The following is a 22386-nucleotide window of genomic DNA, read 5'->3' on the forward strand; positions in this document are numbered from 1 at the left end:
ATCAAATTGAAATAAGTGATTGAGCAAAAGCAATGAAAATGTTCGTTACTATAATGAAAATAAACTATAGATTCTCACAGGTGTTTATTTTGCTGAGGGTGTGAGCCAAGCTGGTTTATTTGAATCAGGTTGATTGAAATCGCGATTTAAATTAAGATTTAAATAAATAATTTATAGAATAATGTACATAAGGATTTTGTGGATATCAGAATCACTTTCACCGATCATTTAATGGTGATTATTAGGTTCTAAGATAGGAGAAGTAAAGGAAATAAAATATATACACTGATGATGTAAAACTCATCCGAAAGGAAATGTGAACACACATTTCTCTTGATTTAAAATTCAATATTTTTTATGGACAAAAATAGCAAACGTTTTGTTTAGAAAAATTTACAAAATACTAATCATATTAAACCATAAATAGTGTCATTATCATTAAGCTGTAAATAATCACGGTATCATCCTTTCCCGAATTCTCTGGAGTAAGAGAACGCGAACGCGTTCTGTACGCATGTTGAAGGGTGTGCGACTCGTCCAATGAACGCGCGGAGGGGAGGTACATCCACGGGAGGGGGCGACTCGACTGCTCATTCGAGGTCCAGCTAGGGGAACTCTGCATTCAGTAGAGTGCCTCATAGTGTTGAATGTGTTCGAGAACAACTTGTTTGAAAAGTTTAAAACACATGGCTTTGTTTTTTAGAAATGTTTAAAACGTTTAAAACAAAGTGTTTTAAACATGTTTTTCAGACTTGTTTAAAACACATTTTGATACATGATGTTTCATAGTTTGTGGTTATTTGCATGTTGTTTGAAAATGTATGTAGTCTGGTCCCGCCCACAAGCTTTCCCCTCTGCGCGTCGTTACTCCAGAGAATCCGGAAAAGCAGTATAGTTAATATTTTTCAATCGTCAAAAAATCTCCAGAATTCAGCTACAAAGACTAAAAATAATGAAGTTAATATTTTAAGTTTCAATTACGGAGTACATCCAGTGTTTTATTTTCACTTGAAGAAAAGTTACTGAAATTATTATAGTTTCATTAGTACATTCAACAAACATTTCCACAATAGGTACAGTATCATAAACAGAAAAATGTATATTTACGTGTATTTTTTATTTGCTTTAATCAAACTGTTCAAATATTTTACAGGGCCGTTTACTAGAAAAAGCCTTGCTATAAAAAATATATATCTATATGTATGGTGCCAAAAACCACACAAGAACTTTTAAGCGTGTTTTTTAGAAATCGATTTAGATTTTAAAAATCGGCAAAACTGGTTTTTATTCACCCTGGTGGCGCGTGTGCTAGGGGCCTAAGTTCGCTTCTGTACATGGCTCTACCGCTTTGGTATTTTATGTCTGTTTCTCTCTCTCTGCACTCATTGTAGCATTTTAATTCATCGGCAGATCAAGTGTAATTTATCCATTACGTAATTTTCTATTTCGTCTCAATCTACAGGGTGTCCGGGCTAGAGGTATAAAAAATATATGCTTATAAAGTAAGAACTATACATTTTATGTTGTTGGGTAAATGCTCAATCGATAGAAAATATCCCCGAGATTTGATCGTCACCATTTCAAGGTCAGCAGCGAGTCGTATAGATCGCGCATGCGCACAAATGTTCAATGTCACGCGCTCTGACAAGTCTAGCAGCGTACGCCTGATAGTCAACATGTGCACTGGATCTGGATCTTTCGTCCTGTACACAACGTCATTGATAAACCCCCATGCAAAGAAGTCCAGCGGCGTCAGATCTGGAGATCGAGGGGGCCAGGCAGTGGGACCTCCTCTTCCGATCCAACGCCCAGGAAAAGTGGGAGGGTCTACGTTCCATTCTCTTGGACGCTGCTGAACACGTGTTACTGATTTGAACTCTACTAACCATACCACACACTGCACTTTTCGTTGTGTGTGCACACGTTGACTGTCAGGCGTACGCTGCTAGACTTGCCAGTTCGCGTCACATTGAACATTTGTGCGCATGCGCGATCTATACGACTCTGTACTGACCTTGAAATGCTGACGATCAAATCTCGGGGATATTTTCTATCGATTGACCATTTACCGAACAACATAAAATGTATAGTTCTTTCTATATAAGCACATATTTTTCTATACCTCTAGCCCGGACACCCTGTATTTCGTCCGACGGTACCTGAAATTCTACTCGCTAAATTATCATCGATATTCAATTTTTCCGACTCCGCGGTTAATTGGTTCTACTCCTATCTACAAGAACGTCAACAATGTGTCGTTGACCTATATGGCAATCTTCGTGGAAAAACATTCCTTGTGGTGTCCCTCAAGGCACTGTACTCGGCCCCCTCTTATTTGCTCTGTATATAAACGACCTCCCGACGGTGCTAAACTGCTGTAAATACTATATCTATGCCGACGATTTTCAGTTATATTTCTCTTTCCCCCTGCAAGAAATACTGCATGCAATAGAAATTGTGAACAATGACCTTAAACAAATAAGTACTTGGTCTGCACACCATGGCTTACATCTAAACCCGACTAAAACCCAGTGTATTCTTGTAGGTTCCCCTAGAATTTTGAGCAAAATAGATAAATCTAGCCTCCCTAGACTCAACGTAAATGATATTCATCTGCCCTTCTCCACTACTGTTAAGAATCTGGGTGTGATACTCAACCACCATCTCACCTGGGCAGAGCAAGTTAACTCTGTATCTAGAAGAGCTTTCGGTGCATTGCATTCACTCTATCGGCTCAAAAACTTCCTCCCTGAACGCATAAAAATTAAACTGGTCCAGTCTCTTGTATTTCCCATTGTTGACTATTGCGACATTGCTTACTTGGATGTCAATCACGAGCAAGCTAAACGACTGCAGCGAATTCAAAATGCCTACATTCGTTTTGTTTTCGATCTAAAATATTCAGAGCATTTGACATCGTACTTTGCGAAGGTCGAGTGGCTTAAATTAAGCGATAAACGTAATTTTCATAAGTTAATTTTACTGTACAAAATCCTCCAAATAAAAGACCCGCAATATCTCTATAACCGATTTCAACATCTTTCCGACTTTCACAGCCGCAACACCAGATCGCGCGAAAGGTCTCTGCTGTCCATTCCACTCCACAAATCCAACTTTTATGCAAATTCTTTTACTGTTACCTCAGCAGGCCTTTGGAACAAGTTGCCACCTGAAATTCATGTCTCTTCCTCAATTGTGACGTTCAAAAAATTGTTAAAGTTACACATATTATACAATGAAAATTAAATGTTTGATTTCCCTAATAATATGGCGGGTGCAGAGAATGATAGAAGGACGTAAGGCACAAAAATTATTTAGCGTAATAGTTAAGATGAATTATCGTCAAAGTATATCGTTTTGGACTGTGTTTTAAGTATGTGTAATATTGGATTTGATTTTGATTTTGATTTTAAAATTTTGGGTGCGTCAGCACTAAGGCTATTTTGCACCCGTCACACTATACGGGGTCCAGCCCCTTACCGTTTCACATAACAACTCTAACGTTGCTAAATTAAAATCATAAAATATTAAAATGTTCTGACTTTCGTTAAAAGCCGAGGCGGCAAAGAACACTCAGCACAAATAAGGACAAAACACAGGACAACACAAACAAAATTATACTGGCCATGAGGCCAGTCGCCAGAGCCTCGTTAGTCTTCAGTCCAGGGTGCACTAACGTGGAAGTGAGGTTGACATTTGGGTGTACTACGTGGAAGGCCACCCCTTACACCCCGTGTAATATTGGACTGTGCTTAAGTAAGTGTAGTGTTATGTATTTGCTTGTACGTGTGTAAGGGCAAAAATATGTATGTATGTATGTGAGTGTGTGTGCCCGTATCTATAGGTTAGATTACCTCTCTTATATGTAATTTTTCTTTGTATTTTTTTTATTTCTCTGTAATTTTTATATTTTTTCTTTTTTTTCAATATCTTAATTATTTCATATTCAATTTTTTTTTTTGTAAACATGGTCAAGTGGAAGAAAAGGCTCCACAGCCTTAACTTCGCCATGTAAAAGAAGACGAAATAAATAAAATAAATAAATAAATAACCACTCGGTCACAAAAACATGACGTTTTTTCCATTGTTCCTTCCAGCGTTTTTGTTCCCAGTAGGGATGGCCACAAAAAAATCAGGATTTCAAATTATCCTATATTCATTTCGGATGCTACTGATTATCCGAATACCCGGATAAATGGGAGGTCCAATCCGAATATCCAGATATCCGGATGGTACAGTTTTGATGGAGGATTTGTAGGAAATCCGTGCAGTGAAATACGAACATGAACTACATAATTTGTATTCATGTCCAGATATTATGAGAGTAATTAAATCAAGAAGACTTAGATTGGCGGGCCATGTGGCATGAATGGGTGATGAAAGAAAAGTTTACAGGGTTCTTGTTGGGAAACCTGATGGTAAGAGACCTGTAGGAAGGCCAAGACGAAGATGAGGGGATAACGTTGGGATGGACCTAAAGGAAATCGGTAGGGATGGAAAAGAGTGATTGATATTGCTCAGGATAGGGACAATGGAAGGCCTGCGTTGCTGCAGCCATAAATCTTCGGGTTTAAGGCTCGGCTGGACGTTTGGCATTCGAATGGGCAATTGTTTTTTTCAAATTTTCCTCTCCATTCGAAAAACCTCTTGGATATTTCAAAATATGAAAAATTACATACGCTTAGAAACATGAATTTTCGTGTAGTTGTCTTTCACTGTTAACTAGATATTATCAATAGTTTCGTGATTACGTAAGTCTATTAAACTATTGATAATATCTTGACAACAGTGAAAGAAAACTACATGAAAATTCACGTCAATGCTCTAGAAGGAATTCTAAGCGCATGTAATTTTTCGTATTTTAAAATATCCAAGAGGTTTTTCGAATGGAGAGGAAAATTTGAAAAAAAAAATGCCCATTCGAATGCCAATGGTCCAGCCGAGCCAAGGCTAGTTAGTTAGAGATAAATGAACATGACGAATACAAGAATATATGAATAGCCCGGAAACGGTTAAGCGATAGAACTGTTCGTATAATCTGAATATCCGGATATCCGGATAATGCGTATATTCAGATATCAGAATGTCCTGTATCCGGATATTTGAAATGCAGATAGAAAATTATTCGATATCAGTTTAAACTTTTATCCGGATTTGACCCCAATTGTTGTCGCGTTAACCTGGAGAGCTAGAAAAAGAACGCCAAGTTACAATCGAGGAACAAATGTTTTAAATGCTAATCGATAGAAATCCTATTTCTTGGTGAACAGTGTATGGCGTGGAGCAGTTGTAAATGGTCATAACGTGAGAGTGAAATAGGGAAAACAAAGAATCCAGGAGAAGCCTGACATCACTAAAGAACACCTCGATATTTGCTGGGAAAACAACAGAAATCTCGGAGAAACCTGTTGAATATCACATTGCTTGGCATGTGCTGGAAAGACCTTCGCCGGAACTGCTTGTCACTCCCAGAAGCCCACTCGACGTAACGCTTCCGTTCCTCAAAAGAAAATAATAATATAAGATGGGGGGAAGAAGCTACCGTGCTCCACATGACGCCGGCAAAGAAGAAATGAAACTTTCAGAAAACCCATCAAGATCATCTCAGTCTTCATCCGTAGATGAACATTTCTAGTTTGAGCTGCTTTATCGATTACGGGGTTGCCATAACAACCTTTGGCAGATCAACAATCTCGTAATTTTATGTTTCTTCCCCCATCGACTTTTTTCCCCGCACTAGAATTGGATCGCAATTTTTCCTGCAATTGCATGTGGAAGCAAGAGAGCTTGTGTGAGTTTTATAAACTAACTGACGCCCAATCGCAAGTGGTCACCGGAATATTCGCGAAAGGGATTGAACGCGAGTGAACCGTTTAGCAGTTGTTCCTCAGTTTTTCAGCTCGCAACTTAATCATTTCGCGGTTATTCCTCAGTTTTCTCGCTCGCAAGCTGTTGTTCCTCAGTTTTTCCGCTCGCAACTTATCATTCCGCGGTTATTCCTAGGTTTTTCCTCTCGGAACTTAATCATTCTGTTGTTGTTCCTCAGTTTTTCCGCTCGGAACTTAATTATTCCGCGCTTGTTCCTTAGTTTTCCCGTTCGCAAACGGTTATTCCTCAGTTTTCCCGCTCGGAACTTAATCATTCCACCGTTGTTCCTCAGTTTTCCCGCTCGGAACTTAATCATTCCGCCGTTGTTCCTCAGTTTTCCCGCTCGCAAGCGGTTGTTCCTCGGTTTTCCCGCTCGCAACTTTATCGTTTCGCGGTTATTCCTCGGTTTTTCCGCTCTGAACTTATCGTTCCGCGGTTGTTCCTCAGTTTTTGCGCTCGGAGCTTAATCATTCTGCGATTGTTCCTCGGTTTTCCCGCTCGGAAGCTGTCGTTCCTCGGTTTTCCCTGTCGCAAACTTAATCATTTCGCGGTTGTTCCTCAGTTTTCCCGCTCGCAACTTAATCATTTCACCGACTGTTGTTATTGTTGTAAAAAGTAGTTTACAGTACAGTTTGGACTCGGATAGGCTAATCGGGGCAGGATCTAGAGATTAGAATTGAATCAGAACCACTGGCAATCCAAACTGAGGCACCTTGATTACGGCGCCACAGCGTTAACACTACGTCATTGCGGCGGCGGCTGGTGGTTCAGTGATGTCCCAATTCAGGAACTATGACGAAAGTTCCCAACTCAGTAACCGCCTCGAGAGGGAAGGACCGGCTTTTGATTGGTTCTTATCGTTACTGCACGATACTGAAATACTACTTACACATATGTCCATTTGAAGGAAAAAGTACCGTGCTTTACGGGAAGTTTCTTCCTTCCTCTTATAAATGTTGAGTACATTTCAGATCCATTGCTTGTAGGTTAGGTTAGGTTACACAGGTGTACGAAATGTCAATTATTTCAAACGCCAATTCATCCTCCCCCGAGGCAACCTGAGTTGGAAAGACATTTCACTGAAATATCCAACCAGTTCCTGAAAAGCACTTTTTTCATTGGAATTTCTATAGTTCCCGAGTTGCGAAGTCCTGAAACGGTAGGTCTGAATTAGATGAAGATCTAGAAGGAAAACATTTAGTGTGTGTTTTGTTATATGTCTCATTTTCTAATAATTATGCGTAAGTATTGATTTAATTTTCTCCTGCTAGCCTTTCATCTAATTCAGAGCCACCAGTCGCTCATAGCGTCATAAGAGATCCGGAGGCCGGGCCTACCCTGATATGATTGGCTATATTTTATTACTTATAATTTCATTAAACAGCGCCTTAATACAAGAAAACTAGGCCTTACGATAATTTCCACAAATTTCCATCCCTGCCAGAGGCTCTATCGTCACATGTCAAGCCACTTCTCCGAGAGCCTCAGCTGGTCCCATAACATTCTATGTGATTCGTGCGGGAAAGCATAATTTCAGGAGCGCGTTCGCCCGAAATGGACGCAGTGAGTCCGGCCTCACGCAGTGATGCTACCCCTAGCATAATTGTGCTAAACGTAGTATAATTTGAACTTTGTTGGCACCTAGCACCCTGTGTTTGGAATAATGGTAAAATATAGCATCATCTATAAACATGCGCCCCTGGGAGACAGATAAATTGAATTCAGAGGAATATATTTTGAAAATTAAATTTAAATAAAATCGCAAAACTTATTTGTTTCAAACAAAAGGTAGCATGCCGATTCTGCCAAATCTGGTCCACCGTCTTCTTTTCATCTTTTCTTTATCTTTCCTTACTTAGCTCACGAGGAACATTTTATTGAAGGAAATTGCTAGAAAGTTGGGGTCACAGATAAAACAAGACGCCACCTTTTGTAGTCGTTCAATTTTCTCAAACTTTTTCAAGCCAATTATATTGGTTAAACCATTGTAACTAATTTAATGGAGAAAATTACCAATATTGTTTAACTAATCAACAACGCATGTTCACATCACAACTGTTCCCAAAATAGATGCATAAAATAAACTTAAGACCTAAGTCATCCGAGCACAATTTAGTTGCATTTAGAAAAATTTAAGAGTTTAATCAGCACACTTTTCCTGGTTGGGAGGTTAGGCTTCACATCTGTTTCTTGTCCAGTGCGGGGTGTCCAACGAGGGGAAAGGAAGGTGAGGGCAGAATGGCAAAGACAACTTGTTCCGAGGGCTAAAAAATGTTTCTATGACAGTGTTCTAAGTTTTCGTTAGTTTCTCGATTTACTCATGTTGTGTTGTTTCTTTTTTTGTTATATTTTATCTTGTTTTTCTTTTCGCTCATTTATTTTTTTATTCTTTGATTGATTTTTTTTACTTCGCTTTTTGTGCCACTTTTGGCTAATTTTCGAAGATGGGGAAGAGTGTTGATATGATGTAATTGACCAGAAATATACATGCCCAGACCGAGATTCGAACCCAGGACTCCTGCCGCCGTAGTGCAATGTGCTAACCACTCCGCCATGGGGGCCGGCTTTCATTGTTGTGAGCGTGAAGTGATCAAGGGGAATAATGACTTGTATTACTCTGGAATGATACAAAAACAAGCATAAATGCCTATTACCGGGCATAGGAAGAAAGAAGGGGCATCGGAACATTGAGGACTGCCACTCGAATGACATCTAAATCGTCAATTTACAATAAAATTGGGAAATACGATTTACGAGTTAGCTGACATCAAGCGTTAGGCTACTATTCAGTTACGTTGATAGATGCAAGAACATGTTACATTTTCAAAAATAAATTTAAAGGTTATATTTTTTATATTTTAAAAAAGTTGCACCCATAACAACACGAACTCACACGCCTGTGCCTACCCTTCCAGCGACACCACGCTTCGCCACTGGTTATAATAAATATATACGTGGTCTGTTCAAGAAAAGGCTAGACTTTTGTCATAGCGCGCGAACCATTGTTTGTGGCGAGTTCCGGCAGGTGGCATTCTCTAGCGGCAACCTTCAGAAACACACTGTCGCTTACCGCATCACGCTACAGTCACCAATAGCCCGGATAGAGTCACCGAAGTAAACACGTGCAATAACCGTCTCGCCGCGTCCGCTTCACAGCAGTGACCAGGCGGAACAGCGTGTTTGTGTGAAATTTTGCTTTAAGTGAAACTTGGCAAAAACTTCAGTAAGCCTTTTGGAGGGACTAAATGAGCCGATCGCAGTGTCATGAGTGATTTTAGCGTTTCAAACAGGGCAGAACGTCGATCGAGGAAGATTCAAGATCGGGATGACCTTCGACGTCAACAAAAGATGAATACGCCGATGCAGTTTGTTCCAATACTCGTGCAAATCCTCGCGTAACTGTCAGAGAGGTTGCTGAGGAAGTCGACATCAGGATCGGGTCAAGTCACACAATTTTGAGGGACGCTGTGCGCAGAAAAAGGTCTAGCTGTGAAAAGACAAGAGTTAGGTGTTGCACCATGACAGCGCGCCAAGTCACACATCACTGCTTGTAGGCCACTTTTTGACTGCTCGTGTGATGTCCCACCCACCTTACTCTTCAGACTTGGCCCCTTCTGACTTTTCTCAGTTTCCCTAGTTGAAAAAACCGTTCAAAGGACATAGTTTTGCGAGAGTGTACGAAATTCAGCAGAACGCGACAACACAGATGAGAGCTATCTCCAAAAGGAGTTCCAGGAGGCGTCCGGACAATGGCAGAAACGATGGGACAATCACGTGCAAACTTGGTAATAAAGTTTGAATTGCAAAAGTCCTATCTTTTTTGAACAGCCGACGTATATGTATAATCTTTTCCAAGTCGCTTTTGTTTACACCTAACGCTTCAGTAAACACGATCATATCGCTGCTTTAGAAATATCCAAGTCTCCACCTTTATTACTTAAAAGCGGAAGCAGCCGTTTTCGATAAGCAACATTAAAGAATTTAATTTCCTTTGATCTTCCATAACCTAACCTCCAGGCGGATCCTATCTGAGAAGATCTTGAGGACTGCGCACCTAATTAAAATTTTCAGGTCTTCTCGCACAGGCATGGTTCATTAATTACCTCATAATCGCGAGGAACAATTACTCTAGCCCTTTTTACTGACGAGAAAATATTCTTGCTGAATTAGGTCCCGTGGAGGAACGAACGGTGGGGCCTAATTTTAATGAGCGACTATCTGGTTTGATCATGTGTCGGGAGTACTTTTCGAGATCCCTTTTGCCCAGGAGTATGCAAAACTAAAAATAATTCAGGGGCCAGACCCCCTTTTCCGCAGGACCCATCAATTTTTTTTTGTTGTTGAAAATAAGGGCTAGGAAAGCCCGTAACAGCATAACCAGTGCTCGAAAAATTTTCTTCAAAGCTAGGCGCCAGGAAACTACCTACTAGCAATTGTGCATACTACAGAGTGTTTCAAAAGTTGCGCAACCCAAACTTTGAAAATGTATATCATGAAAACCGTAAGAGATATGTAGGGTATCACTGGGTTAATAAATTTATGTTAGCATGTATCCAAATAAAAGCAATGACATTATTTTTAAAAATATTGTTAATTTGCTGAAAACATCTGTGAATTGATTTTCAACAATAAATACCAACGTAGAAATTTTCAGCGAAAAATGCAGGTTCAACCAGGACTCGAACACGGGTCTCTGGCATACCGTGCCATTCCTCTAATCACTGAGCTAGCGAGCCGGCTTGCCGTCGCTTGATTTTTCGTTGTCGCTGTTTTACCTGCGTGGAATCTTCTCTGCCAGTGCTACCGCTATCGCTGAAAATTTATACGTAGTACATCTCCTGTGTGTGCCTAATCTTCAATAATAAATACTAACTGTTAACAATTTGTGGGATCACTTGTTGGTGTTTGACTAGTCGTAAAATAGTTGCTTTGTGAGGTACAGCAGAAGCAGGGGATTTTTCTTGGAAAACCTCTTGCACATGAGTGTAAGAATGAGTAGTAAAATACTCTTCAGCAATGCACACGCGTTTCCCCAGGCTGAATCAATTAATAGAACAGGCACAGTAGCAGCGAAAGTGAGCGAAGATAATTCAGTGTAACCAGGAGCAGCCTAGGATTCTCTCAAGAGTCCAATTTCTGCACAAAATCTTGGTTTATGATTTTCCACATAAATGTATTGCCAATACTTAGCCACATGTGGCGTGTGTCTGCTGACATTATTTCGACCTGCTTGCTAGCATTGCCATATTGGCACTTTTTTCACTCAACCCATAAAATCGCCAATAAAAAATCCATCAAATGTTGCACATGACCAATATTGGTCGCAAGTGACAGATTAACATGTCATCAGACATCTAATTATTACCCTTCGATAATTTCTTACATATTCTTCTCATTGAAAAGTGCATTCCTGGAAAAATTTTAACGCTGCCTTCCGCCAGTTATTAATTTTAAACCTTGAAAAATATCTCAATGGGTGAGGTTTTATAATCCACAAAACGCGGTGTAAATATCTCTTACAGTTTTCATGATATACATTTTCAAAAATTGGGTTCTGCAACTTTTGAAATACATTGTATAAGTAGTTGAGCATCACAGTATTCAAAACATCGCTAAATTATTTGAGAAAGCAGGGAATTGGGTGTTGGGGACAAAGAGTAAGAAATTGTTACTGACACTATGGAATGTTCACAACGTTGGTAAAAACAAAAAAAACAAAACATTTGCTAACATACGCTGTACTGCAATTTGAACTTTCATCAAAATTTAGTACCTATTACAGGAAAAGATAACAGTCGCCAGGCTGAAATTTTTAGTCGCCATAGCGACCGGGATTTTTCGAGCCCTGAGCATAACTACATGTATGTAATGAAGGGTGTCTCAAAAAATATAGGATTTTTTGCAATCGCAACTTGGCAACACTGCGAGGAATGTGGTGTCACGTAACGTACAAAATATGAAGTAGGTGCCATGCTATTCAGTTATATAATCAAAATTACGTATTGCAGTAGGTAATGTCGAATGTCATGTTGCCTCATTCCTACATTCACGTGGTGATAGAATTATTGTGTTCATTGTTACAGACATGAAGGCGATAAATGTCAGTTCTTGGCTAAAAATGAGTAAGTGAAACGTAATGCAATTTCCTAACTTTTTTTTGCAATTACGCCAAAAAAAAGACCAAAAAAGAAGTGAAACGAGAAAAAGGACAGAAAAATGACGTAAAACTTGAAACATGACCTAAAACATAAAAAAATAGAAAATATGACTATAAAATGCACAATAAAATTAACATTTTTATAATCAGAGGTTCATATTCAGGATTTTAATTTTTCAGAGCAATGCATACTACATAAGGAAAAAAAGATGACATGTCATCAAAATCCGTGCCCTGCTTGTAACTTTTCACCCTTGAAGTTTGAGCCCACTGCACCTCTGAAAAGTCGCACATAATGTTGGAGTAACTCGTTTCTGTGCCTCTGGACAGTAAGAGTACCTCCAGCAGAGACGTGTAGCTCATTCCGTCCATTGAGCATGATGTCTTCCCATACCAGTATTCCATCTCGACCAAATCGTGATCGAGGTTCTCTCCAGATGAATGTGCGACGGGAATCATTTTGCAAACTGAATCTGAACTGATCTGTGAAAGAGCACCTTCCTCCGTTCGTTCAGGGTCCAATTTCGGTGATGCTGACTTCACTGTGCACTGGATCAAGCGGGACGCACACTACTGAGCATCTGCCATATAGTGACGTCACACAGGACTTCTACCACAATTGCAGGTAAAACACCTGGTAGTACATGATTGTGTACCACACTAGCAACGCATCACCGGTAGTCATATATTCCCTTCATTCAAAAACCCACGGGATTTCAAATGCCCCTGGACTAATATGCAAAATGCATAACAATTCTTCTTTTTTGTGGGTCTTCCTAAACACAAAGGTGTATGAACATCGACAGGCAACAATTGCAGAACTGAAGACACGATTCCGTGAGGAAATCAACCAGATTCCTGTGGACACGATGCAATGCACGATGTTCCCCGACGATTTCAGGAATGTGTACGCACAAACGGTAGCCATCTTCCTGACGTCATCTTCAAAACATGAAGGCCATCTTGTGAATATATAACAAGTTGACAATTAATTGCATACCCTTTACTATTCATCTTCATGAATCCACTTGCTTCGAAGCTCATCTTCTTTCATTTTCAATTTCAAAATGTCCTATATTTTTGAGACACCCATACGGCCGAATCTCCTCGCGCGAGTTCGATGCACAGGACATGCGGTTTGTTGTCCCACTACACTCATCCTCATCGTCGCGATTAGCCAAAAGTGGCAGAAAATCGACGCTAGATATCATAAGCAAATCAATTAGGATTGACAAGAGATTGTTGTATTTATTTACTTCCCCTTTCTGCAATTTTGGCTAAGCGTGACGATGGATCACGTAAGTAGAAAGAATATGAAAAGAGGTGATCAAGATGCCAATGCCAAAATAATTCCAACAATAATTCCACTGACGCTGAGAACGGAATGCTTGCATTTCCATAGGTTAAACAGAACCAAAGAATCACTTGCAGAACAGGAGCATAGCAAGAATTCCTGGGATTCCGCCATGGTAGGTTGGATCTCGGAACGCAAGGATTTTTGGGATAAGCCTCATCTACAGGAGAGAGATTGACGAATATCATTTATACGAACATCGAGGCTTGCAGGAATGCAGCATAGTTTTGGATTCGAGATCAATACAGGATATAGATGGTTCGATGTACTCTGGTGTTCGTCGTAATCTGTTTCGGTGAACTCTTTCTTAATATGAAATATTTCTGTGGGTGCTTAGAGTGCAACATACATATCTTTGCCGTAGCGCACATACCAATTTTCGTTTCGTCTTCCTCTCTCTTAGCATCACGTGTTCTACGCTGCTCGCCAACCTTCCCCATTGTTGCCATATTGTCATTCCAAGAATGAAGGAGAAAAGAAGGAAAGAAAAAATGAAGGAGAAAAGAAGGAAATAAAAATGAAGGAGAAAAGAAGGAAAGAAAAATGAAGGAGAAAAGAAGGAAAGAACGAAAGAAGGAAAGGGGGAAGAAGGAAAGACAGAAGAAAGGAAGGCGAGGAAAAGAAGGAAGGGGAGAAAAAGAAAGATGGAAATAAAGTAGGAAGGAAAGTAGAGAAAGAACACAGACATACACACACAAGAGAAAAAGAGAGAATAAGGATCCTAAGCAAAATATAGGAAGCGACAGAGAGACGGTGGCAGGAGGATGAAAAGAAAAGGATCGACAGAGAGAGAGAAATTAAGAAATAAATGAAACAGGAAACTGAAGGAGAAACATAGAAAAATAACTGATCAAGAAGATAGTAGGCAGTCATGAAGAAAGAGATATTAAAACTGCATAAAGATGAAAGACGGAATGAAAATACACGAAGAAAAGAAAAACAGAAAAGATAAGATGATTACTCGATCTATTTTTACATTTACCCCCCCCCCCCCTCCGCTCCCACAGATTAATATTTTGGACAAACTCTTGTTAGGAGCCATTTTTCCTTATTTCTCTACATGACACGCAACAATGTAAAACACACACAGACTGTCCGAAAGATCCAAAGAGCAGGCTTCAATATAGTATTATCGAAAGTGACGTCACCTAGTGCAGTTCGAAGGCGCCAATTAAACCAGCAATCGAGCCCGCAGTATGCTGCACGCATCGTTGCAGCCTTGTTTACTAGACTCGTGCACGTGTTCACTTTCTTTTGTTTGAAATCATGCAAGACGAATGTCAGCCAAATGTTGATTGTAGTTCTTGTAATATGTGGAAATATAAGTGTAAGAGCTTGTTAGAAGTGTGTGTGATTTCTATGGCGAGAAACAGCTGTTTATCACGCGGGAAAAGCAATGTGTTGTTAGTTTTAGCTACTGGTCGTATTTGGCGCTGCAGTCGAAATGCAGTTCGAAAGATTTTTGCTTCCAGTCCAAGGCTTCAAGGCTGATCTGTGAAACTATTCTCGATCAAGTACTGTCTTACACCTCTGACACTGCCACACACACACACACAAATAACATTCTCAAAGAATAAGGCAGCATCGAATTCCAAACCTGAAGGAAACTCGAAATCCAATGCCTTGATTTCCTCTTTAAGGCAACAATGAGAGTGTTACAAGAGTAACATGCTGAGAGGCGTCAAGTTCACGTGACCATTTCGCGCGGCCAATGAGCGAGCAAGACAAATCTCGCGTTCTTAACCAATGAGAGGGAAGCTACGGTTTACGTTCCCGCCGAATTTCGCCAGTGTCTTTGTTTCACGGCTTCTGGGAACGAAATTGGAATCCGTGTGCCTCAGACGTTCATAATTAAGAATCCGCTTGATAGTTGTAGCTGCCGGTGACAACAAGACAAGCGACACTCTAATGAAGACAGAAGTATTTACGTGTTTTCCCTCAGCCTGCTCGGGTAATGCCCAATCTAGCAGATTAGCAGAGGCTAATCTATTGTGTCTTGTTGTAAAGCTTCAGCACGGTGTACTTAATTTTCTTCTAAGTGCACAGTTTATTGTGGATGTGTCCTTTGCACGTTCAAGAAAACCATAATAGTGCAAGGGCAAATAAGATATTGAGACTCGGTGAATAATCTCGTTCATCTACGTGCTTCTGGAAATGTTTTCTGTAACAGACATTGTTAGTGTAGTTTATTAAAAATAACAGGGCTGTACATTTTCTTTTACAACACTAATTTTTGTTCGTTATTACAACACGTACACAAATGATCACAAAGCAGACAGTAAGATTTCGTAACACATATGGAGCAGTGGCCTATTCTGAAAATTTGACTTGGTGTACCGCAACAATTCTTATTAATTGTATATATGTATTTACTGCAAGATGGATTAAATCAGGTTGATTAAAATCGCGATTTAATTCAAGATTTAAATCAGTTTATTATTTTTTTTAAAATCAGAATAATTTACAGAATAATATGCATAAAGATTTTGTAAATATCAGAATCACTTTTGGTGAAAGTACATTAATCTCGTAATCATTTAATGGTGTTTAATAGACTCTAAGAAAGATAAAGAAAGGAAAAAAATATATGTTAAGCACACTTAAATTTATCTTAATTTAAAATTCAATAATTTTTATAGGCAAAAATAACAAACATTCGGTGTAGAATAATATACAAAATATTAATCATGTTAAACCGTAAATAGTGTCATTATCATTAAACTATAAATAAACAGCTGATATTTTGCAAACTATCATTAAAGAAATTGCCAAAATTCGGCTACAAAAATTGTAAAAAATATTTTAATTATGTAGTTCATCCAGGATGTTCTTTTTTTTGGAAGAAAAGTTACTGAAAATAGTATGGTTTCATTAACACATCCAACAAATATTTCCGTAGTAGGTTCATATATACAGTATCAGAAATAGAAATATATATATATATTTACATATAGTTTTTAATTTATAATCAAACTATTCAAATATTTTACAGGGTTAGTTTACCAGAAAAAAGCCTTTCTATAAAAAACATATTAGTATATTTATGGTGGCCAAAACAATGCAAGTAATTTTAAACATATTTTTTTAATTAAGAAAATCGATTTATATAAAAAAATCAACAAAAATGATTATTTTTAATAAAAATCGTGATTTATTTACTGTATGCACATTAATTACATGTAATATTAATAAAACACCAATGCATGTAAAAACAGAAGCCCGACAACTTAACATTTTCCGGCAATTTCTGTTTTTTACTCAAAATTGGACCTGGATTTCCCTGCACCAAGGGAAAAATATCTTAATGTAGCAACAGTGCGTCTGCCAAACGCGGTAGGGAAAGCAGGAAAGAAATTAGCAGTTTTCGTCTTCCGAGGCTGTTGGCAGTGTTGGAACTGATCCCGCAAGCCACTCGTTTCGGCTCCCTTGCCCTCCACACGTACAATTGGGGAGGCGACGTCGTTTTAAAGTTAGAACGCTGAAGATTCGTTTAAACCATAGGAGCCCTTGAAAACTGCGTTCTGTCCTTTGTATGTATGCAATAACATGCCACAAATCCATGTGGCAATACTTCTAATAATTGTACCAGTTCCTAACAAGGGAAAGTTCCATGTAATTCGAATAATGAAATTGTAGCTATATTTTATTAGAAATAATATTGTTTTCTGTGGTACACAGGCAATTAACCGCCATGTTCAAGAAAATAACGAGGTAATATTTTCACCAGAGATATTAAAATCATGTTGAGTGCCCTAATTAGGGGTGCTAACTAACTAACTCTCTAGCCTTCTTGAACCCGAAGGTTCATGGCTGCAGCAACAAAGGCCTTCCATCTGTCCCTATCCTGAGCAAGATCTATATACTCCACTCCATCCCTACCAATTTCCTTTAGGTCCATCTTCGTCTTGGTCTTCCTACTGGTCTCTTACCATCAGGTTTCCCAACAAGAATCCTGTAAACTCCTCTTTCCTCTCCCATTCGTGCCACATGGCCTGCCCACCTAAGTCTTCTTGATTTAATAATTCTAATAATATCTGGACATGAATACAAATTATGTAACCTTCTCCACTCACCTGTCTCCTCATTCCTTTTAGGTCCAAATATTTTCCTAAGGATTTTATTTTCAAATACTCTCAATTTATGTGCTTCTTTCAATTATGGGTGCGGTGGACGGGAGAGTTTTGGCCGGGGCGGGATTCAAAATGGAACTTTTTGTAATTCCGACATTCGGGACTGAAAGAATTCGCCATTTCCCGATCAGGTTGCGAAATTTTTCGACGCGGTGAGAATATCTAATTCCACACGCTATTTTCCCGCCAAGTGATTGTCGCGCTTCTGGAGCAAAAACTATAACTTCCAAGAAATTTCAGAGTACAGAGAATACCATGAATTAGCCACTTTTAAATAGATCCTTTGGAATTTCTCGACTAATGTGGATCCCGAAAAGATGGGATCTGACCCAAAAAAAAACAACAGTTTAAGTGGTCTCTGTTCGATATCTGTCCAATGTTAAAAAGTACAAAAACAAAAGAACTGCTCATCAACAAAGTGATAAGATTTTTATGGAAAGGAAGCAAGGCGAATCCAGTTTCTATTTAAATAATGGACTCAAGTGTAAAGTTGTCAACAGCGGCAAATTATTTTCAATTTTATGATTTATAAAATAATAATAAAAGCTAGAATATAAGTTCTTATGTGAAAAAACCTTGCTATGGATGCTGTAAAACTGAGTTTCTAATTCTTCGTCTCGTTGTCTTGCAGAGTGGCGAAATTGGAGAAGAAGATCCGAGTGGACTTCGACGAGCTTCCTCCCGTGGTTCAGGATCTAAAGCAGCAGGTGGACAACTTCAGGACGAAGCTCGAGTCGACGGAGCATCTCAGCTGGCTGGGTGAGTCATCCTCCTGCTTCAGGTGCTCCCTAGGAAATAGATTAATCATCACCAACTTGAATAAGAAACCAATTTTATTTTCAAATTTAAAATTCTCTCTTCAGTGACTCCTAATAGCAGCTAGTCATGCGTTATATAAATAACTATGCAACCCGACAAAAAATAAATCTCTACAAATAATCTAAACCCACAAGTGACCTGTCGTTCCTACTGAACGGTCGCTCGTAATAGAACATTGTTTTCACCTATGCACTATATTTACGTCAATCCGCGAGAACTTACTGTCGCTCGCATATCTTCATGATTTTTACATCTCTGTTTAAACTTATGCCCTTCAGTGTTTCATTCTCCTGGCGTTAATGTGTTTAAACTTCCTGTAGTTCATATGCTAACGTGTCCGTTTAAACATTTTGTAGTTCATATCTTCACATGTTAACAGCCCCGTTTATACTTTCTCTACTTCATATCTTCTTGATCTTAACATCTCTGTTTAATTGACATCTTCCTAATGTTCATATCTATACGTTAACTTTCTGTACTTCATTTCTTCTTCCTTGTGTTAACATCTATGTTTGTATTTCCTATAGTTCATATCTTCACATGTTACCATCTCCGTTTTAACTTCATGTACTTTTCTTCCTGGTGTTAACGTATGTTTAAACTTTCTGCACTTCTCTTCTCGCTGATGTTAACATCCCTCTTGAACTTTCTGTCCTTCACTTCGTACTGGTGTAAACATATATGTTGAACCTGTAAATATATTACAGGTATTTATTCAAGACTGTGGTGCCACATTTTTTCGTCAGCTGAAATCGAGCCATATATCACAGCCCCGGAAATTCCGAATTTATTGAAGTGAAGATTCTTGGAATTCTATGCCAGAAACTTCCGAGATTGGAATTTCTTATTCGGGAATCCAACAATGATCTCGGCTTCCCAAATTAATTAGCAGCTGCCTTTAGAATAATTAATGCGGGCGTCTCCTACACACTCCAGGAAAGTAATTTGCTTCTTCGTCTCCGGATCAAGATGTTCGATATCTCCTCTCTTTTTCCCCGTTCCTCGGTGATAATCTCTTTCGGTCTTCTGGCGGTTTGGTGATTTTGAGTTTGAAAATTTCGGGTTGTGGGGCAAGTTTGACCGGCTCTTATGTCATCAGACAGGGCTACTTAAAGAACCATCAAATCCCAACTAATTAACTTTGGTATTTCAATGGTTTCTGAAATGAAGGAATGTCATGGAGGTGTATACTAATGAACATTGCATTTTAGATTCTTAGAATGCGATCACGACTGTCATTATAACTCGAGATTAATTTTGCTATCTAAAATGCAACGCTTGTAATATTGATATGAAGTAGAACGAAATATCAGAGCTCAGTTCACCAATACAAACGTTTAATCTTTATTAAGAAATTACATAGGCCTATATTAAGCTGTAAGTAAAGCTGTAAATAAAAGTCACTGAACTCGGATCTGAAGTAAGTTTCTTTCGATCTACTATCTGGGTATACTATGTATAATATCGCTATTTAATTATGCTTGTGACTGAAGATAATAGTACACACCTGCAATTGATCTCTTGATGCTTCTGACAAAAGTCGTAATGTATCTTATATCGTAATCCTCATCAACATCTGCTAATATCAATTCAAACATACAAACTTTCTATCCACAGAGGTACAAAGGTAACCAGGAAATCGTAAGAGAATAAAAGATAAAAAATAAACATTACTATGGTTACCAGTTTGTTGTGGTCTGCTTGTTGGTGTGCTAGGCGGCGAAGTGCAGTGGGTAGGTTGAGCGGCAATTACAAATGTGAATTATATTACATGTATTCATATTTTATTTAAAAAAGCTCGAAAAAACCCAATTAAACCAGAAAAACCCGATTAAACCCGAAAAAACGATTAAACCAGAAAAAAGCGTGGGTTGGTTGGTTTTATAAATAAAAACTGGGTTTTTTTCAAACCCTGTCTGTGAATCAAGTACGGAAGTTTCCGTATCTAGTTTAAAGAGATGGAAGGCCTGTGTTGCTGCATCCATGAACCTTCGGGTTTAAGAAGGCTAGAGAGTGAGTGAGTTAGTTTAAAGAGTGATTGTTTTACGACATGTAACTTTTACAATCTTGTTTCAAATCGTCTTTAAACTTCACGTTCCGATTGAGTTAACACACATGAATCATAAATAAATACACGCTGTCCAGTACAAAACATTTGCTGAGCCATAACACACTTTGCTGTTGAATACACTAGAAAAAACACAATACATAACAAGCACCCTATCACTTCACAGTCGCCAGACCAATAAACAGGCCACACAATACAAAATAAGGACTCTTATCATTCCACAGTCTCCTGTCTATTTTCAGGTCCTCCGTAAAAACAGGTTTCTAGCCCCACTCGCCAGCTTACGTTAGTGGGTGTCTTAATAAAGATCTATCAAAAATGTGTGCACATCGAAGGTGACTAGTTTGAGCACCTCCTTAAATAAATCTGGTATGTAAATAACTTGTTAAAATAATTACGGAAACTGCTGTGGGCTTGCTTCATCGACACTCTACAAAGCCGACAAACGGCCGCTAGTGCCTCGCTTGCCGATAGCGTAAACGCTGACGCGGCGGTCTACACTTCAATGGATCGCTCTGTGTTAGTCACTGCTGCATTATGTGAAATGTAGTGTTTCTTCAAAGGAACTCCTGGGAATACTGTTTTTCAAGCATGTTTAGTTATGAATGCGCTACTAAAAGCCAGAAAGTTAGTCCTTGTATTTCTTTCGCCAAGGAATGATCTGTAAACCTGAGAACTTATCGTGCTGTTGCGCGAATCCTTCGAAGGGGCAAGCAAATGTCACTGAGCTATCCAAACCCTTAATGGGCAAATTCTATTCCTCTCATCATCTGAAATGCACGGCTCCCTGTACCTAGCCCTCCCCTCCGGTGTGAGTCTGGCAACCCAGGGTTCAAATTTCCCTCTCAAAGAACGGCGAACTCTGATTGGCCGAGAGCGAAGCACGTGCTGTCTCCAGCGGTCCTCCTATTGGACGGAAGCACTCACGTGATAGCTTCCAAGGTCTTCCAGCAGAGAGCAGACCACCGAGTGGCGGGAGCGGTTCCAGAATAAACCTTCTGCGGTAGAGTTAGCAATGTACAGGGTGAGTCGAAAGTCCCTTAACACCCCATATAAAATGTTGGTCATGACAGAAGCAGGTTAGCCCTCAGGGGAAACCATAGTTGCGCCATATTGAATTCAGCTCAAAACTTTTAAATGGGAAGGGGGTCATGTGAGATATCAAAGCCAGGTAGAATTTCACGAGAAATGCAACGGTCAAGGTTTTTTTTAACGTAAAAGTTACAAGCATATCTCCCACTTATGACATCTGCTCAATATGTTGTCGATGATCCTTTATGTACACTTGTAGACGCGTTCGTTCCACTCACGAGAACATTTTGCAATGTGACAAATTCGCAAGCAACAACCATGCATTCTCTCAGATGGTCAATATCATGGGTTTTTAGTGCATGTACCATTGCCTTCACATGTTTCCAGAGGTGTCAGACACGGGGAACGCGCAGGTCGTTCAACAGGTCGCTGGCCGCCAATCCATCTACCACTAAATTAAGCGTGATGAAACTGTCCCACAGCTTTCCCATAGTGTAGTAAAGCTCCATCCTGTTGAAAAAAAACTCTGGAAAAAGTACCGTATTCCAGATTCCATAGTCAAAGATGAAAGAACTGTTCACCTCAGCAATTATACCGTCTGACAAATGGAATCGCGTTCCCCACTCGATTCGCTTACCAGCACGAACCATTCGGCTGGTATCTTTCCAGTGGAGGTTTTCACACATACTCTGCTTAGTAACGTCACCATGAATATCAAAATTAGCAGCCTCATTGTGAAGGACTTTTCATTCCAAAGGAAGCGTCACGCGGTAATCGTTCGGTACAACATTCAACTCTTCGGGGAAGTCTGTGATGAAAATCATGTGTGCAAATGCCAGATGAACTTGTCTCTATAGACGTCAGTATGATCTCGATGCGTTACTCACGCATTAGACGCATTTTAATGCTTTTTTCTCACACCTCGAAAAGGAGAAAAATTGGTACAAGCATGCATTCA

General features: G+C 39.3%; 1 protein-coding gene across 4 annotated transcripts in view; it reads left to right on the forward strand.

Annotated features, from left to right (window-relative positions):
- The window catches only part of Pde9 (phosphodiesterase 9), a 411334-nt gene that overhangs the window by 336395 nt on the left and 52553 nt on the right, over positions 1-22386 (forward strand). For all 4 annotated transcript variants that reach the window (XM_083114911.1, XM_083114914.1, XM_083114913.1 and 1 more), the window contains exon 5: positions 18141-18268. In XM_083114911.1, coding sequence (XP_082971037.1) covers positions 18141-18268 — 128 coding nt within the window. The remainder of the gene's footprint in view (positions 1-18140; positions 18269-22386) is intronic.

The sequence above is a fragment of the Lepisma saccharinum genome, chromosome 29, assembly GCF_977018435.1.
Source record: "Lepisma saccharinum chromosome 29, izLepSacc3.1, whole genome shotgun sequence".
In the NCBI taxonomy this organism is placed as follows: domain Eukaryota; kingdom Metazoa; phylum Arthropoda; class Insecta; order Zygentoma; family Lepismatidae; genus Lepisma; species Lepisma saccharinum.